This window comes from Glycine max, chromosome 16 (assembly GCF_000004515.6).
Source record: "Glycine max cultivar Williams 82 chromosome 16, Glycine_max_v4.0, whole genome shotgun sequence".
NCBI lineage: Eukaryota > Viridiplantae > Streptophyta > Magnoliopsida > Fabales > Fabaceae > Glycine > Glycine max.
This window is the reverse complement of record NC_038252.2, coordinates 3556473-3576417: the sequence shown is the minus strand read 5'-3', so window position 1 is coordinate 3576417 and position 19945 is coordinate 3556473. Positions and strand designations below refer to the sequence as shown.

Genomic DNA, 19945 nt, shown 5'->3' with positions numbered 1-19945 from the left:
ACTTGGCCAACTAAGGTGACATGGTTTAATTATTAAATACTGTAATGTTGTTTTCTTCTTTCAGTGTTACTGGTTGGTTTTTGCCTTTTACTATAGTGGCCGAGCATGCAGCCCAAAATCTCACTCCTTGTTGCCATTTGCAATCACACCCTCGTTTATTTCAATTTTAAAATTAATATGGGCAGGTCAAATATTCACCCCTAAAAGTGTGTTAAGAGATAATTTTGTTATTTTGCAAATTAAAGGATCAATATCATAAGAAAATATGGACTTTAGTGTATTAAGAGATCCTTTTTTACACTTTTTTTTTTGTCTTAAAGAGATTACGAATGTTGATTCCAATTAATTAGATCAAAAATTATAATTATCGTTGATTTAAGAAAATTTTACACTAAAAAAATTATATTCAAATTCTCATATTAAATAAATAATTCCTTTACATGTAAATATAATAAAATCTTATATGACTGTACTGCGTCAATAATGTGAGTTCTTCTTTACACTGTTTTGTACATGCATGAATGCACACTTTGGGCAGTACATTATCCTACAAAATAATGTTTTTCCCTTCATCTTTTTGAATGGTTAGTTGGATAATTTTTTTGTGTCTTTCGAAAGCAAACGTTCATGACTCCCAAATTTCAACAACTTATAATGCGGGTAACAGGCAATTTAGCAAACTATATAATATGTTTTCTCAATCTCCGTGAAATGTTGAAAATTCAGACATTGGCTTAATAGAATAATAGTTTATCTATTGCCTTTCCTAAAACTTTTTTGGGTTTGTATTATTGGCTGATAAGATATAAAAGGTTATTCTCTCTCTGTCACCAACACAGTCGCTCTCTATATTTACTGGAAACTGCTGCATGCAAAATCCATTCATTGTTGTGAGAGTGATACTATATGTAGCTGTTTCGATTTGATTAGTAGTTTTTGTTTTGACGTATTGTATGGCATTGTGAGTTATGGTGAATGGCAAAAAAACGCTATAAGAAACAGATCATATCTTCTTGTCGAGGAAAATATTTGAAAAATAGAATATTCCTGGGATCTAATATATTATTGTCTTACCAACGAGCAAAACAATGGCCATAAAAGGACAATTGGAAAATGGATAAATCACTTATATTTCGTCCTTAAATATATCAGCACTGTGAGACCTTAATTCTAGAAATTAAGAAAATTAGCACAAAAAATCTTACAAAAAGTCAATCAATTACATTAGTCATTACATACAACATTAACTTAATTAAGTGATATTATATATATATATATATATATATATATATATATATATATATATATATATATATATATATATATTACTTATAAATAAAAATGATAAAATTATTAAGTTTAGAAACTTAAGTTGAACATCAAGGATCTTGTTTTAATAAGATGCGTAATTTATTATAAATTTGTTAATTTTATTTTCAATTTCTACCTATAAAAAATTAAAAAAACTTAAAGTTGAATAATTTGCAATTTTAAGACTGCCACCTAATCATCCAAACCAGCCATAATAAACAACTAATCTATTTATACTTGCAACTTTAAATAAAGACTTTATTTTACATTTTGGGATATTTTACTATGTAAATAAGGTGATACCACAACCACACTATAGGTGCTTCAATCAATGTTTGGCTATAAAGGCACATTACGTGTGCTTTTTTTTCCTAACACAAACTTAAATGAAACAACATAAATGAAGTTTCAGTACTGATGTAAATGCACCGCTTAGGAACCTTTTCTTACTAGATGTACTTGGACACCTTTTGGTACTTAAATAAATTCACTAAGTTTTTGTTAGATAAATTCAGTAAGCAAAAATTCTAACGGTTTCTTGCATCAACAAAGTTTGGCGGTAAATAAAAAAGGTTTGTTTTTTGTGCAACAATTATTAGTAGATCAAATTGATTTATTTTTTAAAATTTGAGAATTAAATGAAATCTTTTAAAAATTTAACACCAGATTAATTCATTTTAAGAACGTGAAGATTAAATTAATTTTTTAAAAAAATTAAATTAAAGCATTTAATATAATATAGGTCCAAATTACTAATTAAGCTTTTTTTAGGTGTCGCATCCAGTAGTTATCTGAAATTGCACAACGAATGTGAATTTTACGCGTCAAAAACAACTTCAAGTAAATTATTTTGATAAACTATTATTTTATTTTGGATTATTTTAGTTTAAAAGTCATGATCAGTGGCTTATAATAAAATCTCAAGAATAAAATGTGATTTCACTCTTTCTACGTTTTGAAAGGGGCCTCTTTCTTTGTTTCTCACAAGATGCATTACTAAAGTAAAAAGAACAGAGCAAAATTGTGACGAGTTCAACTTTCATCATCTAATAAAGGCGAACAAAATTACAAAGAAAAATTAAAAGGTATAATGTAATGTAAAGACCAATAAAAATTTACAATAACACAGCAAATCAGTTTTCTAACAAAAAGAAGTTACAATATTTACAATGTAGACATGAGAGTAACCAAAGATTCAAGGCCAAACGAGATCCACACACACCCTCGACTCTAATGGATTTTCCACCACTATATCTTCGGTTTTCTGGGTGTTCTTCTGCATGAAACCTTCATCTTTTAATGTTTTTTTCGCAGCAACAGCACAAGATGATGAGGTTATGGTAAAATTAGAAGAAGGGTATGCTGCTAAGAGAGCTTCAGCATCCCACTCGTGATTGTGAACGAGTTCTGAAAAGAGAAGCACGAGCGAAGCCATTGAAATTCAAGATCAAGAAGAATCTAGATTAGAGTTGTGTATGTAAAATATTGGTTGTAGGGGTGAGAAGAAAAATGTCAAAAGTTATATATAGAGGAACTAAGACAGGAGTTAAGTCAAATTAAAGAGGACACACACAGATTCATGTTGTTTGTGTTGGCCAGTTGTTTTGTTTGTGACACGGATTCATTCATAAACAGTGGCTCTGTTTGCCGCTGATTTCCTCTCTCTCTTCTTCTCGTACCTCCAGGTAAATCTTTTTGTTTTTGTTTTTACAATGATATTGTTATCAAATAATTAATTTTTATTAGAGATCTCATACATACATAAAATAAATATTCTTTTATATAATTTATTTTATAATTAAAATTTAAATCTTATATAATCGTTATTAGTTCGACATAAATCTTTTTTAGGTTACTTTATTTAATAGTATTTCTTTTATTTCTTTTTATAAAAATAAAGTTAGATAAACCTAGTTTACATGTACATAGATAATGTGATTTGATGGGAGAGAAAACAAAATTTTCAAATAAATATATACTATATATAGGTGTTTAATATTCATATATAATTACTCTTTTTATAAACACTAAATTTCATTATTTTTTTGAAATGGATAGTTTCATTAATCTAAATTTTATTTAATTAAAACTTTTCATGGAGTAGCAACATATTCCAACTTTTAATACCAAGAAAAAAATGTTCGATTTTTTTTCAAGAACGTAGTGTTAAATTCCTTAAAATTCATGTATAAAAGAACCACTGTTTTCTAAAATCTCTCTAAAAAGTATTTAATGTGTAATATAACTTTGAAATATAAAACTATATATTGTACTTGAGAACATTTGATTTATTTTAAATGATACATATATAAAAAAATTATAAAATTTAACAGTTAAATTATTACGGTTATGTTTTTTTTTAAAATATTAAATGAAATTAAAAAAAAATCAGAATAAATATTTTTTTTTTGTCGGTAACGGTGCAAGAGGTGAATAAAAGACGTATATTACAAATACGTTTTTTTATTCGATTATAATAACGCATTGTAGAAGTCGTCGTTTTATTGTTTATTTTATTTCTTAACATGTATTAATTTATTAAATAAATTATACTGACATTTATATTTTTTTCTTATATTATGCAGGACATTTTTCATTTTTCTATTCTTACATCAACTTCTTAATTACTTAAAAAAATACATTAATACTCCTTATACATTACACTGATTTTTCTTAATTATTTTAAAAAAATTATATCTTGTATCCTTATAAAAAGAACTTGTTGTTAACATTACAAAAGTAAGAAAATTATATGCAATGTTGATTAAGTTTGTAAATTATTTCAGCTAATTTTTAACTTTTTTTTATAAGTTAGAAAATTTTGTTTGAATATTTATTAAATAAGTTTTTTCTAAAATAATTTTTAATATTTTTGAAAATACTACTTGAAATAATACTTTTTAAAATATTAGTCTCTAATTTATAAATTTTTATATTTTATTATTTTTTACCCTTAAAATATTTATTTAATTTTCTTATTATATTTTTTAATATATCATTTTATATTTTTTAGTTATTAATTAATTTTTCAGCTTTTTAGTTATTTTTAACTAATTTTTATCAAATATAACCATAAATAATATAAAAAAATAAGAAAAAAATTATATTATATATAATAAATTTATTAACTTTTATAATAATTAAAATTATTCTTAAAAATAATTTATATAAAATAATTTTAGACTATCACATCATCATAAAACTCTTATTATAGAGCATGCTGCAAAAGTTATTAGAATGAAGATTGTTCGAATTTTAGAATGATCTCTGAAGTGTGAGGATCTCTAAATCGTTACGGCAAAAGAAGTCTAATAGTCGGCAACACTAAAACAACTCGCCTACAAATACAAACCAACGAAACCACTGATGGTTTTTTAGGGTTTTTGTGGGCAAAAAGTCAAGGCTTTATCCCTACACTAAGATATTTGCTTTATAGGTGCTGATCACCTAAGTGGGTTCTTGTTTTTGAGTGCTCTTCACTCTCTTCTCAACATTATGGGTTATGTGATTATTTTTTAGAGCTTTTTCAGATAGGAGATTATGAGTTTCTTGTAATTTATTAGGTTATAGATTAATTTTTCTCTTCATGTGTAGTTATAGAAATTTTACATATCATAAAAATTAAATATGAATTCTCTCGTTAAATAAATTATTTTTAATTATGTGAAGACAATAATTTATACTTTATACAGTTTAATTTCACGCTTATAATTATTTAAAAAAATGTTATGTTTCCACTGTGATTTAAAATATAAAGTCGAATCTTTACAAATACGATCATAGTAATTTAAAAATGTTCGTATAATTATAATTTCCCCCTAACAGCACCGTTTATGGGACACGTATTATTTTTTTAAAAGTTAAAAAATTGAACCTCAAGCACACCATTAGTTTTTAAGAAAAAAGAAATTGTGCTCTGGATCAGGCCTGGTTCAACAATGACCCATGAGGCTACTTAAAAGGCCAGCCAAAGTTCCAAGAGTTCTAAAGATATTTTTCAGTTTTTGGAGCTTAAACACGATAGGCATTTTTCTCACCCTCACTTTTTTCTATTATCACCCTCTATTTTATTTTTAAAAAAATTATGAATTTATTTTCTATCCTTAGGACTTGTTTAAGTAAGCTTATTTAAAAAGACTTCTACGAGAAAAATAAAATAAAAAATAAACATTTTCATTAGTTCAAATTAACTTATGCACAAATTAATTTATAAAAATTCTCTCATTTTTCAGAAAAAATTATACAAGAGAACCTCCATAGATTAATTTATGCATAAACTAGTTTTAATTTATGAAAAAATTCCTTTTTTTTTCTTCTTATTTTCTTCTCACACACATTTTAAACTCTTCTCGACTCTTATCCCTCTCATCACTTTTTGCCTCCCACACACTCCCTCTATTCTAACTTAATTTTCCAACCCGGTTCCGTTGCGGTTACATTGTGGTATTTCATGTGATTGAAAACCACATTGCAATCGTTGGCCGATGTGGTTGCAGACAAAACAGCAATATTAAGGTTGCGGATCACTATTTAAAATCATGCTGTCATGTCATACTAATAATACTGATAATTTAAATTTTTATTTCTTTACGAATATATACAATCAAACATAACCAAAGCAGTGGGGTTACAAACCAACCAAACCGCAGACTATTAGCAACCAGAAACACGCACAAATATAGATTAAAATTCACAAGAAAGAAATAAGAAAAGGCTCAACCATCACTACTATGCTCCCATACACCTGCAACCGACAAGGAGGAAAATAAATCAGAACATATGCTAGCAAACGTTAGTCACTATTTTAAAAGAAATCCTAATTGGTGTGTCTTATATTTCATTCTTTTTCTATCACATCATTTGATTTATTACATTTGCCCCCTTTCTTTTTATCTTTATTTTTCCTTTACTTTTTACGTCTCAATTTTTTTCTCTTTCTTTCACTTCTTATGTGTCAATTAATTAGAATGCAGTGTACACTTATCATTGTCCATTTTAAATTTGAAGATACATGCAGGAGCAGAAAGCGATGATCATAATGCTCTCCAATTATAGAAAATAAAATTTCACGAATAATCCCATGATTATAAAATCTTAAGTCACCCCAAAAATGATAATAAAATAAGATCTCAACACACATGGTGCTATTGTGTGACTTGTGTCAAAAGGTATAATTTGCTACTGTTAACTCAAAAATCATAGATGAAAATAAGATCATAAATTTCCTAACTCATTATCATCCATGTGTGTAAAGATCAATGTTGAATTAAAATCTATGACGAAAAATAATGTTGAATTAAAATCGTAGAGAATTTTGATAAGGCATAATAGAACAAGATAAAACAATTTAAAGTTCACCTTATCTTATAACACAGATCATCTAATCACTATCACTGCCACTGCTACTGTCATGGCCATCCTCATGGCCATGTTCACGCTTCTTTTTCTCCTTCTTCTTCTTCTCGCCCTCGCCATGAATTTTGTCCTTGATCTTGTCTGCGAAACCCTCTTTGTGTTCTTCCCCATGTTGCTCCCCTTTGTGTTCTCCACCATGGTGTTCACCCTTGTGCTCCTCCTCTTTCTTGTGCCCTCCCACATGAAGGGTTTCCTCAATCTTGTGAATGATCCCTGACATTGTCTCTGTTTTTTTCTCTCTTTCACTTAGCTAATTCTCTCTTGTTTTTGTTTTTGGTATGGTATATACTATTGAATGGTATTTTATAGGCACAAAAGTGAGGGATAAAGCGGAAGCGTTGTTAATTTGTTAGAGAAAAAAAATGTTATCCACCACTTGTGATGAAATTATGGGAACGACCATGAGCATGTTCTTTACGAGTGGGTGTAGTCGTTTATACTAATTTTGTTTTAAAAAAATATACAAATCTGAAAATCACAAATATTAAATATTTGTAACAATTATAAAGTTATACTATAATTAAATTGATCACAAGTAAAAAAAATTAAGTTTATCAACATTTTTTGGTGGAAATGATCAAAGGTTTTAAAAAATAATTTGCGGACCATAATTTCAATCATAATATCATTGTTTTTGGAATCACGGTGATCATAATTATAGTCACATCAATTGCGATATGTTGGAACTTGGAATAACAATGTAATCACAATAGAATTTTTTTTTTCTGCTGATCTAACCACAATAGATACCATGTAATACTACTAATACGCATTGATAATTTAATCTTTTATTTCTTTAAGGATAATATACAATCCAGCATAACCAAAGCAGAGGGGTTACAAACCAACGAAACCACAGACTAATAGCACTCGAATTAGCAACCAGATACACGCACTATTTCTCTCGCTCATAAATATAAATGACAAGTAGGAAAAAAAGAGAAAGACACAGCCCTCACTACTATGGTCCCATACACCTGCATCAGACAAGGAGGAAAAAAAAAAATTAGAACATATGCTAGCAAACGTTAGTCATTATTTATTTAGAAAAAAAATCCTAATTTTATATACTTCTTTCTTATATTTCAATTTTCATGTTTTTCTAATCTTTTTTCCATCACAATTTTTTTATCATCTTTCTTTACCTTTTACTTCTTCCTCATTTCGTCTTTTTTTTCTTTTCTTTTTTCTTATCTCTCAAAAATGCAGTATACACTTAACATTATCCATTTTAATATAGAAGATATACATGCAGGAGCAGAAATTGATGAATTATATATATATATATAGAAAAGAAAGTTTGACGAATATTCCATGAATATAAAATCTTCAGTCGGTTATATTAGGCTAAAAATGAGATCTCAACGAGCAGGGGTGCCATTGTGCCAAAATGCATAATTTGATTTGTTAGCTCAAGTGTGATAGAAGAAAATAAGATCATAAATTTCGTGATTCATCACCCATGTTGTAATAGAAAAATGTGGAGAATTTGGATAGAGCATAACATAACAATGCAAAACAAAAGTATACCTTATAAGATATATAGGTGATGCAGCAGTGGGAGATAATCTAATCACTGTCACTGCTGCTGCTGCTGTCATGGCCATGTTCATGCTTCTTCTTCTCCTTCTTCTTCTTCTTCTTCTCGCCCTCGGCGGTGGCGCCACCCTCCTCGCCGTGGATCTTGTCCTTGATCTTGTCTAGGAACCCCTCTTTGTGCTCTTCTCCTCCATGGTGCTCCGGCTTGTGCTCACCAACATGATGCTCTCCTTTGTATTCAGTACTGTGTTCACCATGATGCTCCCCTTTGTATTCTCCACCATGGTGCTGCTCACCCTTGTGCTCCTCCTCCTTCTTGTGGCCTCCCACATGAAGGGTCTCCTCAATCTTGTGAATGATCCCTGACATTGTCTTTGACTTTTCTTCTCTCTTTCACTTGGCTTGTTTTGTTTTTGGTATGATCTGACCCCAAGGGATGAATGGTATTTATAGGGAGAGAAGCTAGGTATAAAGTGGAAACATTAATGGATTTGTTACGAATTAAATAAAAATAGTGTAAATAACTAAATTCTTCTCATAATTTGTCACATTTTTTTTTATTAAATTTATATTTTTTTATCTTTTTATAATTAGTTTTTTAATGCATCACATACTTTTAGAGGGGACAAATTTAAGTATTTATCCAGATGAAATTATGGGAATCACCATGGGCGTGTTCTTTGCGTGTAATCATTTATAATTATTTTGCTTCCAGAATATATCCAATCTGATGCATGATGATACGATTTTCCTTTTTAAATATTTCTTGTAACAATTATAATAATGTTATATTATTTAAAGATTTGAAATTTCATTGACATTTTTGTCATTCAAGTGTTTTATAAAATAAAATAAAAATGATTATTTTTTGACATTTTTAATTCATCAACATTTATTGGTGCAAATGATCAAAGTTTTAAAAAGATTTGTGACTGTTATTTTAATTGTAACGTTAAGATTTCTGGAGTGACCAAACCATGATTGTAATGGTGATTATATTAATTACATTTATCTATAATGTATATATTTTTTTGCTTGGTAACGAATTGAGAGGTACCAAATTAAAGTATGAATAATCAATTAATTAGACAATGACCTAGGTGAGGCTTTAAGCTTAAAGGCAAACAGGTGTCGAGTGGTTAAGGCGCAAGCAATTGAGTCGTTAAAATTTGAGCATTTGGAACCTAATTGTAGCTTTTCCTGTGTATTACGGAACCTATTGAGAGAATGAGACAATGCTTACGAATTGCAAAGACAAAGAGAGAATCTTTTAAGTTGGGATATGGCCATGTATTATGCAAATCATGACAATGTCTGTCCAAATTGTTAGGTCCCTTTAATCAGATAAGAAATGCATTTTATAAAGTTAATTATCCTGTATTATAGATTACTACTTTGGGATATAGTTCATTTCCATTTCATATTTTCTTCCCTTATTTCAAAACTAAAGGAGAAGTAGAAATTCTATGATAGATATTAGCCAACTCTAGAGAAAAAGAATAAGTCATGGGAAGAAGGTATGAGGACATAATCATGTCCAAATCCATCACATGCTTTCTCTCCTTTACTTTTTAGTCTCTCTTATTTTAAAATAAAAAAATTAATTAGGAAGGAGGGTAAAAGAGTAAAGAACAAATAAAGAAAGAAAAATGATGGTATTATTTTGAAAAATATTCTAAAGCAGAATGAATGAAATAGGGTAGCGTGGAATGAGGGGGAAGATGACCGACTGACCGACCATTATGGGCCACAAATAAAAAATCCAAAAGAGGATAAGAAGGGCCCATTGAAAACTAAATAGGGCCCACTTTCCGTATCTGAGGAAATTAAAGCAGGAAAGAACGTTATTCTTGAACGCTTTTCTTTTTGTTACCGACCTGAATTTAAAAGATGATCGTTGAATTAAATGAAGATGGAAGAAGTAAGAACCACTTGTTTATTTTTGAAAAGAAAAAAAACATGTCAAAGTATTTTAATAAACTAGTATATAGTAATCTCGTTATTTAATAACAATTTTGTTAGCATTTTTTCAAATGCTCTAAACACACCTACTAAGAGTAAAGACCACTCATTAAGGAATCACTTGTCAATTTTATTTAATGGAATTATAGATACTCGCTATTAAAAATAATAGCTAATAAAAAAATAAAATATTTCATAACTTGATTATCTTCACATGCCTGCAGCGCATCGTTTGATAACTTTCTTAAATGAGGACTCATCCTTTGTTTCATTCATATCATGACACGTGGATGGTCTTAAACTTGCCGACAGCCTCACTGACCGTACAAGAAAAACTTTTTTTTCTTTCTTTTTTTGTTACACAAAGTGACAAGAAAAATTTAACAATTGGTGTATGTATATTTCCTAGCTTTACTCTTAAGTCAAAAACTTTAACTGGTTATGTTTAGTGGAAACTCCTATCTTCTTTTTTCATTTCCAATGCAAGAGGATCGAATATGATATTATTAAGATCACGTAGCAAGAGGATCGAATCTGATATTATTAAGATCAATAACTTGTTAGTAGTGTATGTACATTTTTTTTTTAAATAAATTTTTTAAAGTAAATCATACCCAACTGTCATGGCGGTATCGGATATTTTATTTTATGAGAGCCAAAAATGTCAAATATTACTGAAAAAGTATTATAGAAGAACTTGACTGAGTATAAGGGAAATAAATCATTAAATTTTGAAATGAATGTCAAGCTGACAAATTAGTTGTTTTTAAAACAAGAAGAAGTTCATTATTTGCTGAGAAATTTTTGGACATTTATGTCATCTCCATTGAAATTTTTGGACATTTATGTCATCTCCATTGAAATTTTTATTGGCTAATACTCCTCTTTCTAGGAGTACATAGCTTAGAAGTTGTGCAAGACCATTATTTATTGGCATGAATATGAAATGTGATATCAAAAAACCGAATGATGTATTTTTGTTACATAAGAAATCAACCATAATATAGTGTTTTAAGCCCCACAGCAGCAAGATAAAAAGCTAAATTGATTGGATGAGGAAATTGATTACAAAATTAACAATATTTGATTAGATAGCTAGCTAACTTATTGACTCCGCAAAACTAGTTCAGATCTTATTAAATTAGCATGGTGATACTTATTTCATTTTCATCCGCTATAGGAGTTTATTAAACCGAAACAGTTGAAGCAAGAAATGCAATCAAACAAGGCACAACTATTTATACATGTATTTTCAGTGTCTTCTCTATATATTGCTTTGTACACTAACCAGTTCCCATTATACCAAAGTCAGTTATGGGGCAAAGGCTACATACATTAAACCTATATACTAGAAAATCTAATAAGGGTGAATAAAAAGTTATTTAGCATCAACAGTGTTAGGATCATCTACTACACGGATAGGAACAATTGGTATTGAATCCCACCATTCCCTTAACCGTCTATTCCCTGTTCCACTTCCAGAGGACTTTCCTAATGTCATAGTGAAGCTTTGGAGAATGAGAGCCATAAGGAAGAATTTGAATGGAATTACTGCCAATAAGATTGCCAATCCACTCATTGCCACCATCACTAAATTTGCATGCTGCCACGGGAACAATAATGACTTGTATTTATTAGTAAATAAAAGCAACCATAAATTGTAACACACAGCATTATAGGATAGAAGGAGCAAAAAAACAAAACTATCAATTGCGATGCAGAAATGAAGAAGCATAACATATATGAAGACTAGAAGAAGAAAAAACTCATAGTTATCACATTCAACTAAAATCTAATTCCAGCCTAGAAGAATTAGAACAATCTCATAACTAAACAAAAGAACAGAAGTTTTATTGATATGGTCTCTGGATGTTACATTTTCTCCCCACTCTTGATCTCAAGTCTTATAGTAGAACTCACATAAAGTTCACCTAATAATGGAAAATGTGTTGGAATGAGTGTGTCAAATGGTATCTTGCTAAGTGCATTATTCATTTCTATACACCTGTATCTAAAAGTATATAGTTTTTTAATGGAAGCAGAAGCAAATAAAAGTAAATTTAATACCGCTGGTCCCTTTGTCTTTTAGGCAATATTCATTTTGTGAAGAAATCATAATTACAAAAAAAAAATTGGCCTATTTATTTTAAATCACATTCTCTATTACAGGTAATATATCTGTGACTGCTGCTGTTACACCCCTGAAGGCTTTCATATACATCACTGGCACAAGGTACAACATGTGCTGTTATATCAAATTCAAGGGTGAAGGATGACTGATCAATGAAATATGACTCCATTCTAAAACAAGCACTTATTATTTGTTAGAATCAATCTTCACTGACATCATGATAACTGCTGAAAAAAAAATCTTACAAGTACCTTATCAGCCTTTGAAATAAGTATTGACCATATCTTTAGCATTGCTATGTTTGCTATCTGCATCATGTCATGAACAGTATACAATCCATGCTGGGCTGAGACAATGCTCTCCATCGTAGATTGATCAGAAGCCATACTGGATCTACTGATTACTATCTCGTTACTTTTATCATGAATATTTTTCTGTCTTGCATCAAGCATCTTTATTATTGCCCAAATCAAGAAAACTGCAAATGTCTTGCCAACCCATTCCCTGCGTTATCCACGTGATGTTTACATACATTTTAGCAAAACTCACTCATGGTCATGGAAAAAATTTATGAGTCTAACACAATTTGACCATTAAAACGAGTAAAGAAATGAGAACTTACATATAGGTGATCATCAAGGATGCAGCAAGAACAGCAAGAGTAATTATTGGCCTTTCCCATGTGAAGATTTCTTGAAACCAAGGGACTGCATTTTTAAGTGGCTTCAGTAGTTCCTATACAATGACAAATTAGCAAACTATGATTAAGTCTCAACTTCAAACATGCCAATGACGCCATGCTTTCTTTCCATTTTAGGGCAATCCTGGAATCTTGTTCTCAATTGAAGTGTTAATTGAAAAACATCTTAAGGCACTTTAGCATACCATGACCTACAATTATTTGTCATGTAGACCATGAACTTCCCATTCTCCAAAGTATAAAAGAAATTTATAGAAAGGCATAAAATATACTTTTCGCTTCAAAGAAACAACCCCATCTTGCACCATCATGTGCTACTCCTTACTAGAGTTCAGCAATGAGGATACTTATAAGCTTTGTTATGGTTAAACCCTTACCGTTATAACCAAAACACTGTCAGTGACTCCTTCCTCCTTTAATTCATCAGTGGTAGCTTTAGCAATGAGAATTTCCTTTTCTTCCTCCCTAGATTGTTTGATAGCAGCCTCCAATGAGGGACTATCGTCTACAACATTAACACTTCCATCTGCTTGACTTGCCTCATCTATTATTATATCAGAATCTACACTTTTGGAAATGTTCATACTCCTAAGGATAGAACTTGCACTACATGACTGTCCATTATTGCCCTTTTTGAGGCTATCCGCGAGCTCTTCTAGCACATAATCTCCCTTTGGTATCTCGTTGTATAAGGAAAATATTAAGAATTTTGTTGGGACAGGAGGTGATATTCTTAGCATTTCTCTTGCTGCATGCAGCCTTACGATTCCCAAGATTGTCCTTGAATGCAGCTCCCATGTTTGTATTAGACAATTTATCTGGTTCTTCGATAAAAATTGGTGGAGAAACATTATTTCCCTTACTAGTGCAAGCCAATGATCACGTCTCGTGGAACTCGTAAGCTCTGGAAACTCCAGTACAACTGTCTCCGATCTAGAAAATTGAGAAGAAATATTTACTCATTGATATTAATGACAGAAGTGGGAAAAAAAACCCTTAAAGACAGAAGTGATCAGATTATATATATTTCTATATTTGATATTACATTGAGATGGTACTAGCAAACTTAATCAGAACCGATATATGATTATGTCAAAGCCATAAAAAATAACAAATAACACTCAAAATATTAGAGAGCAACATATTGATTTCTCCCATTCATAAGCTTTTCGGTCAGACCTGACCATTTTGATACACATCGGATGTAGAATTCCGCAAATTCTATGATTTTTCAGGAATCGTGTTCATTTAAAAGATTGCAGTGGTAAGTCTGAGGTTTGAGCTTCACCAAAAACTTAAAAGGGGTTACCTTGATGAAATCTTAGAAGCCTAGTGCTTCTGTAAATATACAAGCATGCACATATACTTTATGAAGATTAAATCCCTACTGGATATTTCAATGGGCATTTTTAACATACATAACCCCAGAGTAGGTATTGATGATAATAAAAGCTGTTATGCTACTGTCCTTACAAATCAGTTGAATCATAGATTATGGCTTTGTCATAAAGTTGAGCTCCCCATGGACCTGTGGCAGCAGGTTTAACACTCTGCTCAACATTCTTGGAGAGGTCTATTTTGAGAGCATCTTCATACCTTATTACTCCGGAAGCCTCAAAGTAAAGAGAGTAATTGGTCAGTGTAAGCCTACCTGGCAATTAAAAGCAAAGCAACATTTACATTTTTATAAGAGAAAACTAATTTTATAGATTCTAATGCATTGATAAAATTAACGATCAGAGAGACGAAGCGGCTGACCAGGCCAACTTGTTGTTCCAATGTGCCGAACTACTCTCTGTGTGCTGGCTGTTCCATCTACATGTAATATATATTCATCCTCAGCCAGTTCAACCCCATTTGGTGTTGCATGTTTCTGCAAATGTCGTATGCACCTATGGAATCATAAATTAAAAAATAAAGGATATTAAGAAATTGGACTCCATCTATTGCATATGAATTTTTATTTATACTAACAGGCATGTTCTGGTTATAGTATTATAGTATTAATTAAAGTCAACCCCATCCAAGAGGCTGAAAGTAGTTCCTACTTTTTCTAAATGTCAAATTTCTTGGAAGGAATCCTACCCTTTAATAGACTACAAACTTTAATTTATTGTTTCATCCACCATAGAATCATTAGGAAGTTCTATGAGTTCAGAGTTTTATATTATCCACAAAAGCCAAGTGGTTATAATCAACAATTCAACATTAGCATAACCATTACAGTGGCATGTGTTGTTTAGTTCATCTACTAGCCAGGGAAAGAGATAAAAACAGATCTATTCCTCTCCATGGAAATTGCCCTTTAGCCAATGTTATAATTTAATGCATCTATTATTCCAGAAAAAATAAAATCTTCCCATTTTTTCTAATGAAACCAATCCCCACTCACAATATTCTCTTTTAGTATAAGGAAATAGAGGCAATCACAACATGTCAAGAATCCACACTATAGATAAGCTTTAAACGTTTAAGTAAAGGCACATCATTTGTTTTATATATATAATTGGCCGGCTCAACAAAGAGCCTGAAGGGGCTTAAAGCAAGGATAATGCATAGGCTAACTATACCTTGCGAAATTGAAATTTTATCCGGAAATTGAAGGAGGTAAGGATCAAATTCTTAAACGTCCAAAAATCAATTCTCTCAAAAGCTTAAATTGTCAGGTAAAGACACCAGATTGGTTTTATAAATCTTAACAATATTAAACAGTTCCCCAATCAAAATTATGTTATTATCTCTCTTTTATATCTTTTATTCTACCAAAAAAACTAATGTGTAGATTCTAATGCTTTGTTGACCTTCTAGATCTCCATACAACTTGGATAATTCATTCTGCATATATTATATGTTCAACTATCAAATAATCCAAGATAGTCATCATATTCTAAATCAGAGATATTGTTAAACAATAAACAGCATTCCAACGAAGCCTAAAATAGGAGGATTTTCCTAGCTATTATACTTATGAACTCCAAATGCATGCAAATAGACCAGGAAAAAATCTTTCATCAGATGAATGCATTACTTGTCCATTTCTTTTAAGAACATGTCGTATGCTGGAAAATGTAGTCGGTTGCCTGTTGGTGCTGTCAGAGATTCAAAAGTAAACCTTCCATTTGATACATCTGCAACTAAAGGTACTAATGATCCCAACCATACAAATGCATCTTCTCCAACATTGGGCTCATTATTAACCTGGCAGGACAGTTTATGAATTATATGATTAGAAAAGAAAATGCACAAAGTAAGTGTGACCAGCTACAATTGAAAATATCTACACCTAAAACCATAAAAATTTTGTGTACTTCTATCAAACTGGCTTGGTTCAAATGGAAGTCAAGAGATTGAATTGGTCTTTGAACCAAGTCTTGTTTGATAGACTTGCAAAAGGCTGGAAGTCAAACTTTTATGATAAGTTAAAACTAAAAATAAAAGGATCAGCTTAAACACATCATTTGTATTCTGTAATATCATAACAAAATAAGGGGAAAAGATGCTCTAACAAGGAGGGGCATGATGTCTGAATAAAAAAGAGGGATATCATCCAGTTCTTGAGTGGTATTCAAAGTTATCTTCCTTTCTTCTTTCTCCTTTGCTACAGTCTCCTGCAAACCTCAGAAGCCTCATCTGATTAATAACAGCAGTAGACACAAAAACAATAAGCTTTAGATCAAAATCTTATTTAGATGTGGAAGGTGATAATGCTGAAGTTCAGATTAAACAGGAACAGATCTTAGGCTAATGTTCAATGACCAATAATTTCAAGCCATGCATAGCCAACTTCATCAGTTCCTAAATGTAATCTCACTCTTGTCAACAGAATTTGTTAAGCAGAAATAGGTTCTTAAACTGAGCCAATTCAACTAAACATCATTACTTAAAAATCTGAAGAATAAAACCATGGTCAATCACTGCAAAAGAATCTCGGTTCCTAATAGATTCATCAAATATCTCAAATACATTGTTGGCAATGCTTTGGTCTTGGTAACTAAAATTACCAGCTATTATCAAAATGAAATGCCAATTCTTATTTTGATTGGAGTTGGTAACATGATATTAGATTATATCTAACTTCATTTTTGTCCCAAAAATATAAAGTGTGTTCGTCAGAGAGAGAAATAATATGCACACCATTGGTTCTTCATCGTAGTAGCTAGGTCTCTCCCAAGCAAGCATCATGTCATATGTCAACCTGCTAAATGAGCTATCATTGATGTTTCCCTCTATGTTGTGGCACATTTCATTCACACCCTTCCCACTGCAAAATTCAACTAATTTTCTGCAATAGTTTCCCATTTCAGGGTTCCATCCTCCTTCAAAATCTTCCACCAATTTCTCTACTGAAGTGTCCAGTTTCCTAAGTAACAAAAATAAGCAAAGGCAAAGTAAATTTAATAGTTAACTACCATGTTTGCATTTCATGATCTAGTTCCTATAAACATATATATGCATAGGCATAATACCACAAGATTAGAACATGAAATTGACTCCATTTTCTATAGGTTTTTCCAGGCTCTAGGAAAGCAACTACACCAACATGGATAAAATTAAAAGTAACAAATTAAAATACAAAAGCTACTTTCTCCAAAGAAAATAACACTATATACATGTGTTATAATTTTATAATTCTAACATCCTTGCATAATAAGATTATTGTTATCATTTATTATTATCAGAAAATGGCTATAAGAGTGGAAAGAGAGATTACTGTGAACATCTCTTGATGACATCCTCGGCAATGGAAGACAGATACTTGAGTTTCATCGCCATAATAACCGTACGTACGGTCTGGTTTCTTCCTCTATGGTTCTCTCTCTGTTTTGGTGAGTAAAATAAAATACTAAATACTGATTAAAATGCAATGGGGCACCGAAAATCGAAAGGGTTTGGTCTAATAGTAATAGATGAGAGGGTGATACGTGGGAAGGTTCATTAGTCGCCACGTCGTAATGGCCATGCAACGCATGCATGCAACACTTGGTTCTCCTCTCTATCCGTCTTCATTCCCCATAGCGGTTCGAGCCTGTTTTCTTTCGCTAGAATTATCCGGTACCAAATAGAAATTCTTATATGTTCTTTATTTTAATCTGCATTTAAGCTTGATATACTATATTGTAAAAATTTAACTGAAATTGAAAGTCGGATAAATAAAATTTATATTTTTCATCCTTATAAAATATTTTTTTATGCAAAAAAAATTATTCATTATTTATCCTTGTAAAATGGAAATGCTTGATTTTTTTTTTGCCTGAAATTAGGTTTGAACGAACCTACGTGTTATTTTTTAGTTTAAATTTTATAATATAATTTTTAGGACTAAAAACTGTCATAAATTAAAAAGAAAATCAAACCACCAAATTCCACCATCAAACCAAACTTAGGCCAGAGTAAAAAGTTAACACATTATAATTTTAGAAAAATAAAGAATATATAATTTTTTTTATAGAGATTAAATCCAAATTTTACTAATTTTAGATATTAAGGGAAAAAAATCATATTTTAACAAAAAAAAGTTGATATATTTTATATTTCATTTTTAAAGTGGATCTAATTCAATTCAAATTGAGCTTACGTATATAAATATTTTTTATTTGTATTATATTAACTTTGTACTTGTGCTTAAATATTTGGAGATTAGTTATACAATATGATAGAGAAATTAGTGAAAATATCATGTCACACATATGATATAAGTAAAATGACTTAAATGAAAGAAGAAATCGGATTTAAAAGTTATTTATTGTTGCCTGAAAATAAAAAGTTTGTCGGCTACACCTTTAAAAATAAATAAAAATCTCATATTAACTTATTTAATTCTTTTAATTTTGAATCAAAAAATAATAGCACTCTTCTTTGGTCCTATAAATATGAATATGTCTCTTTGAGTTTGTAACTATTTTGGCATTTTTATCAAATAACAATCCCTTGAATTCAATCCAAAAAGTAGAGCAAGATTTTTAAAGAAAATCGCCATCGGAATCGATAAGTCGTCTTCACCAATAGTCGTTGCTAATACAATATATCTATATTTGTTCACTCTTATTCAATTAGGTTTTTTTGTTATAACCTCTCTCTTTAAAGTTGATTTATAGTCATTGTTTTATTTTAAAATATATAAATGTAAACTCGAAAATATGAATTTGATCATTTGAAACAAAAAAAAAAAAGGAAACACATTGAAGCTTTAATTGAATCACAAAAAGGGACTATAGATAAATTTATCATAACAAGCAAGAAAAGTAAATTTGAAAATATAGGTAATTGTTCATTGAATGAACATGTAAACAATGCAGACTTAGATGAAAATAAAAATAGAGAATAAATATTAGTTAATGAACAAGACTACATTGATTCACATACTCATAATGAATTAGAAAAATCCACTACTAAAAATATATAGGATCCAAGTCATTGGAGAAATATTGATACAAGTTTGAGAGATTTATTAGTAGAAAAATGCCCTATTAGAATTACTGATATAGATTTTCTTAAGATTGAATTATCAAGACACTTTTCTTCATCACTTTACATTTTAAAGTTACCTAATGGAGAAAAACATGAAAGAAGATGGTTGATTTATTCTCAAGACTTAGATAAAGTATTTTGTTTTTATTGTAAATTGTTTGATATTATTCCTAGTACAAGTAAATTAGTTAGTGAAGGTAGTAGGGATTGGAGAAATATTAGTTCTAAGTTAAAGAGTCATGAGATAAGTAATGAGCATATTGTTAACATGAGTTCATGGATTGATTTAGAAACGTGATTGCTAAAAAATAAAACAATTAACAAGCATATTCAAGAACAAATAAATAGAAATAGAGAACATTGGAGAAATGTATTATTTAGAATTATTGTCGTTGTTAAAATACTTGGAAAAAATAACA

At 30.2% G+C, this 19945-nt stretch overlaps 3 protein-coding genes across 7 annotated transcripts; all 3 read right to left on the bottom strand.

The window, feature by feature from the left end:
- Positions 1–5860: 5860 nt before the first annotated feature.
- Positions 5861–6961, bottom strand: LOC100792959 (protein SRC1). Its single transcript, XM_014768608.3, has 2 exons — positions 6670–6961; positions 5861–6055 (listed from the first exon to the last, which is right to left on the bottom strand). Exon 1 carries the CDS (start codon positions 6944–6946, stop codon positions 6692–6694), a length of 255 nt encoding a protein of 84 aa, XP_014624094.1. The 5' UTR covers positions 6947–6961; the 3' UTR covers positions 5861–6055; positions 6670–6691.
- A 263-nt stretch (positions 6962–7224) lies between these two features.
- On the bottom strand, positions 7225–8741 carry LOC100306661 (uncharacterized). Of its 2 annotated transcripts, XR_418626.4 has the most exons (3): positions 8257–8741; positions 7621–7703; positions 7499–7586 (listed from the first exon to the last, which is right to left on the bottom strand). XR_418626.4 is itself a non-coding variant. In NM_001251408.2 (2 exons), exon 1 carries the CDS (start codon positions 8632–8634, stop codon positions 8296–8298), a length of 339 nt encoding a protein of 112 aa, NP_001238337.2. In that variant the 5' UTR covers positions 8635–8685; the 3' UTR covers positions 7225–7703; positions 8257–8295. The 2 variants fall into 2 exon arrangements, 1 of the variants encoding a protein (NP_001238337.2); NM_001251408.2 differs by having other exon boundaries at positions 7225–7703; positions 8257–8685.
- Positions 8742–11441: 2700 nt separating this feature from the next.
- Positions 11442–17930, bottom strand: LOC100777508 (uncharacterized). 4 transcript variants are annotated; one of them, XM_003548415.5, is made up of 10 exons: positions 17770–17930; positions 17193–17418; positions 16565–16666; positions 16087–16256; positions 14817–14950; positions 14532–14709; positions 13436–13991; positions 12981–13093; positions 12610–12862; positions 11442–11830 (listed from the first exon to the last, which is right to left on the bottom strand). In XM_003548415.5, exons 1-10 carry the CDS (start codon positions 17829–17831, stop codon positions 11606–11608), a joined length of 2019 nt encoding a protein of 672 aa, XP_003548463.1. In that variant the 5' UTR covers positions 17832–17930; the 3' UTR covers positions 11442–11605. The 4 variants fall into 4 exon arrangements, with proteins under 4 accessions (XP_003548463.1, XP_040866702.1, XP_006598965.1 ...); XM_041010768.1 differs by having other exon boundaries at positions 14655–14709; XM_041010769.1 differs by lacking the exon at positions 11442–11830 and adding an exon at positions 11984–12158.
- Positions 17931–19945: the final 2015 nt, after the last annotated feature.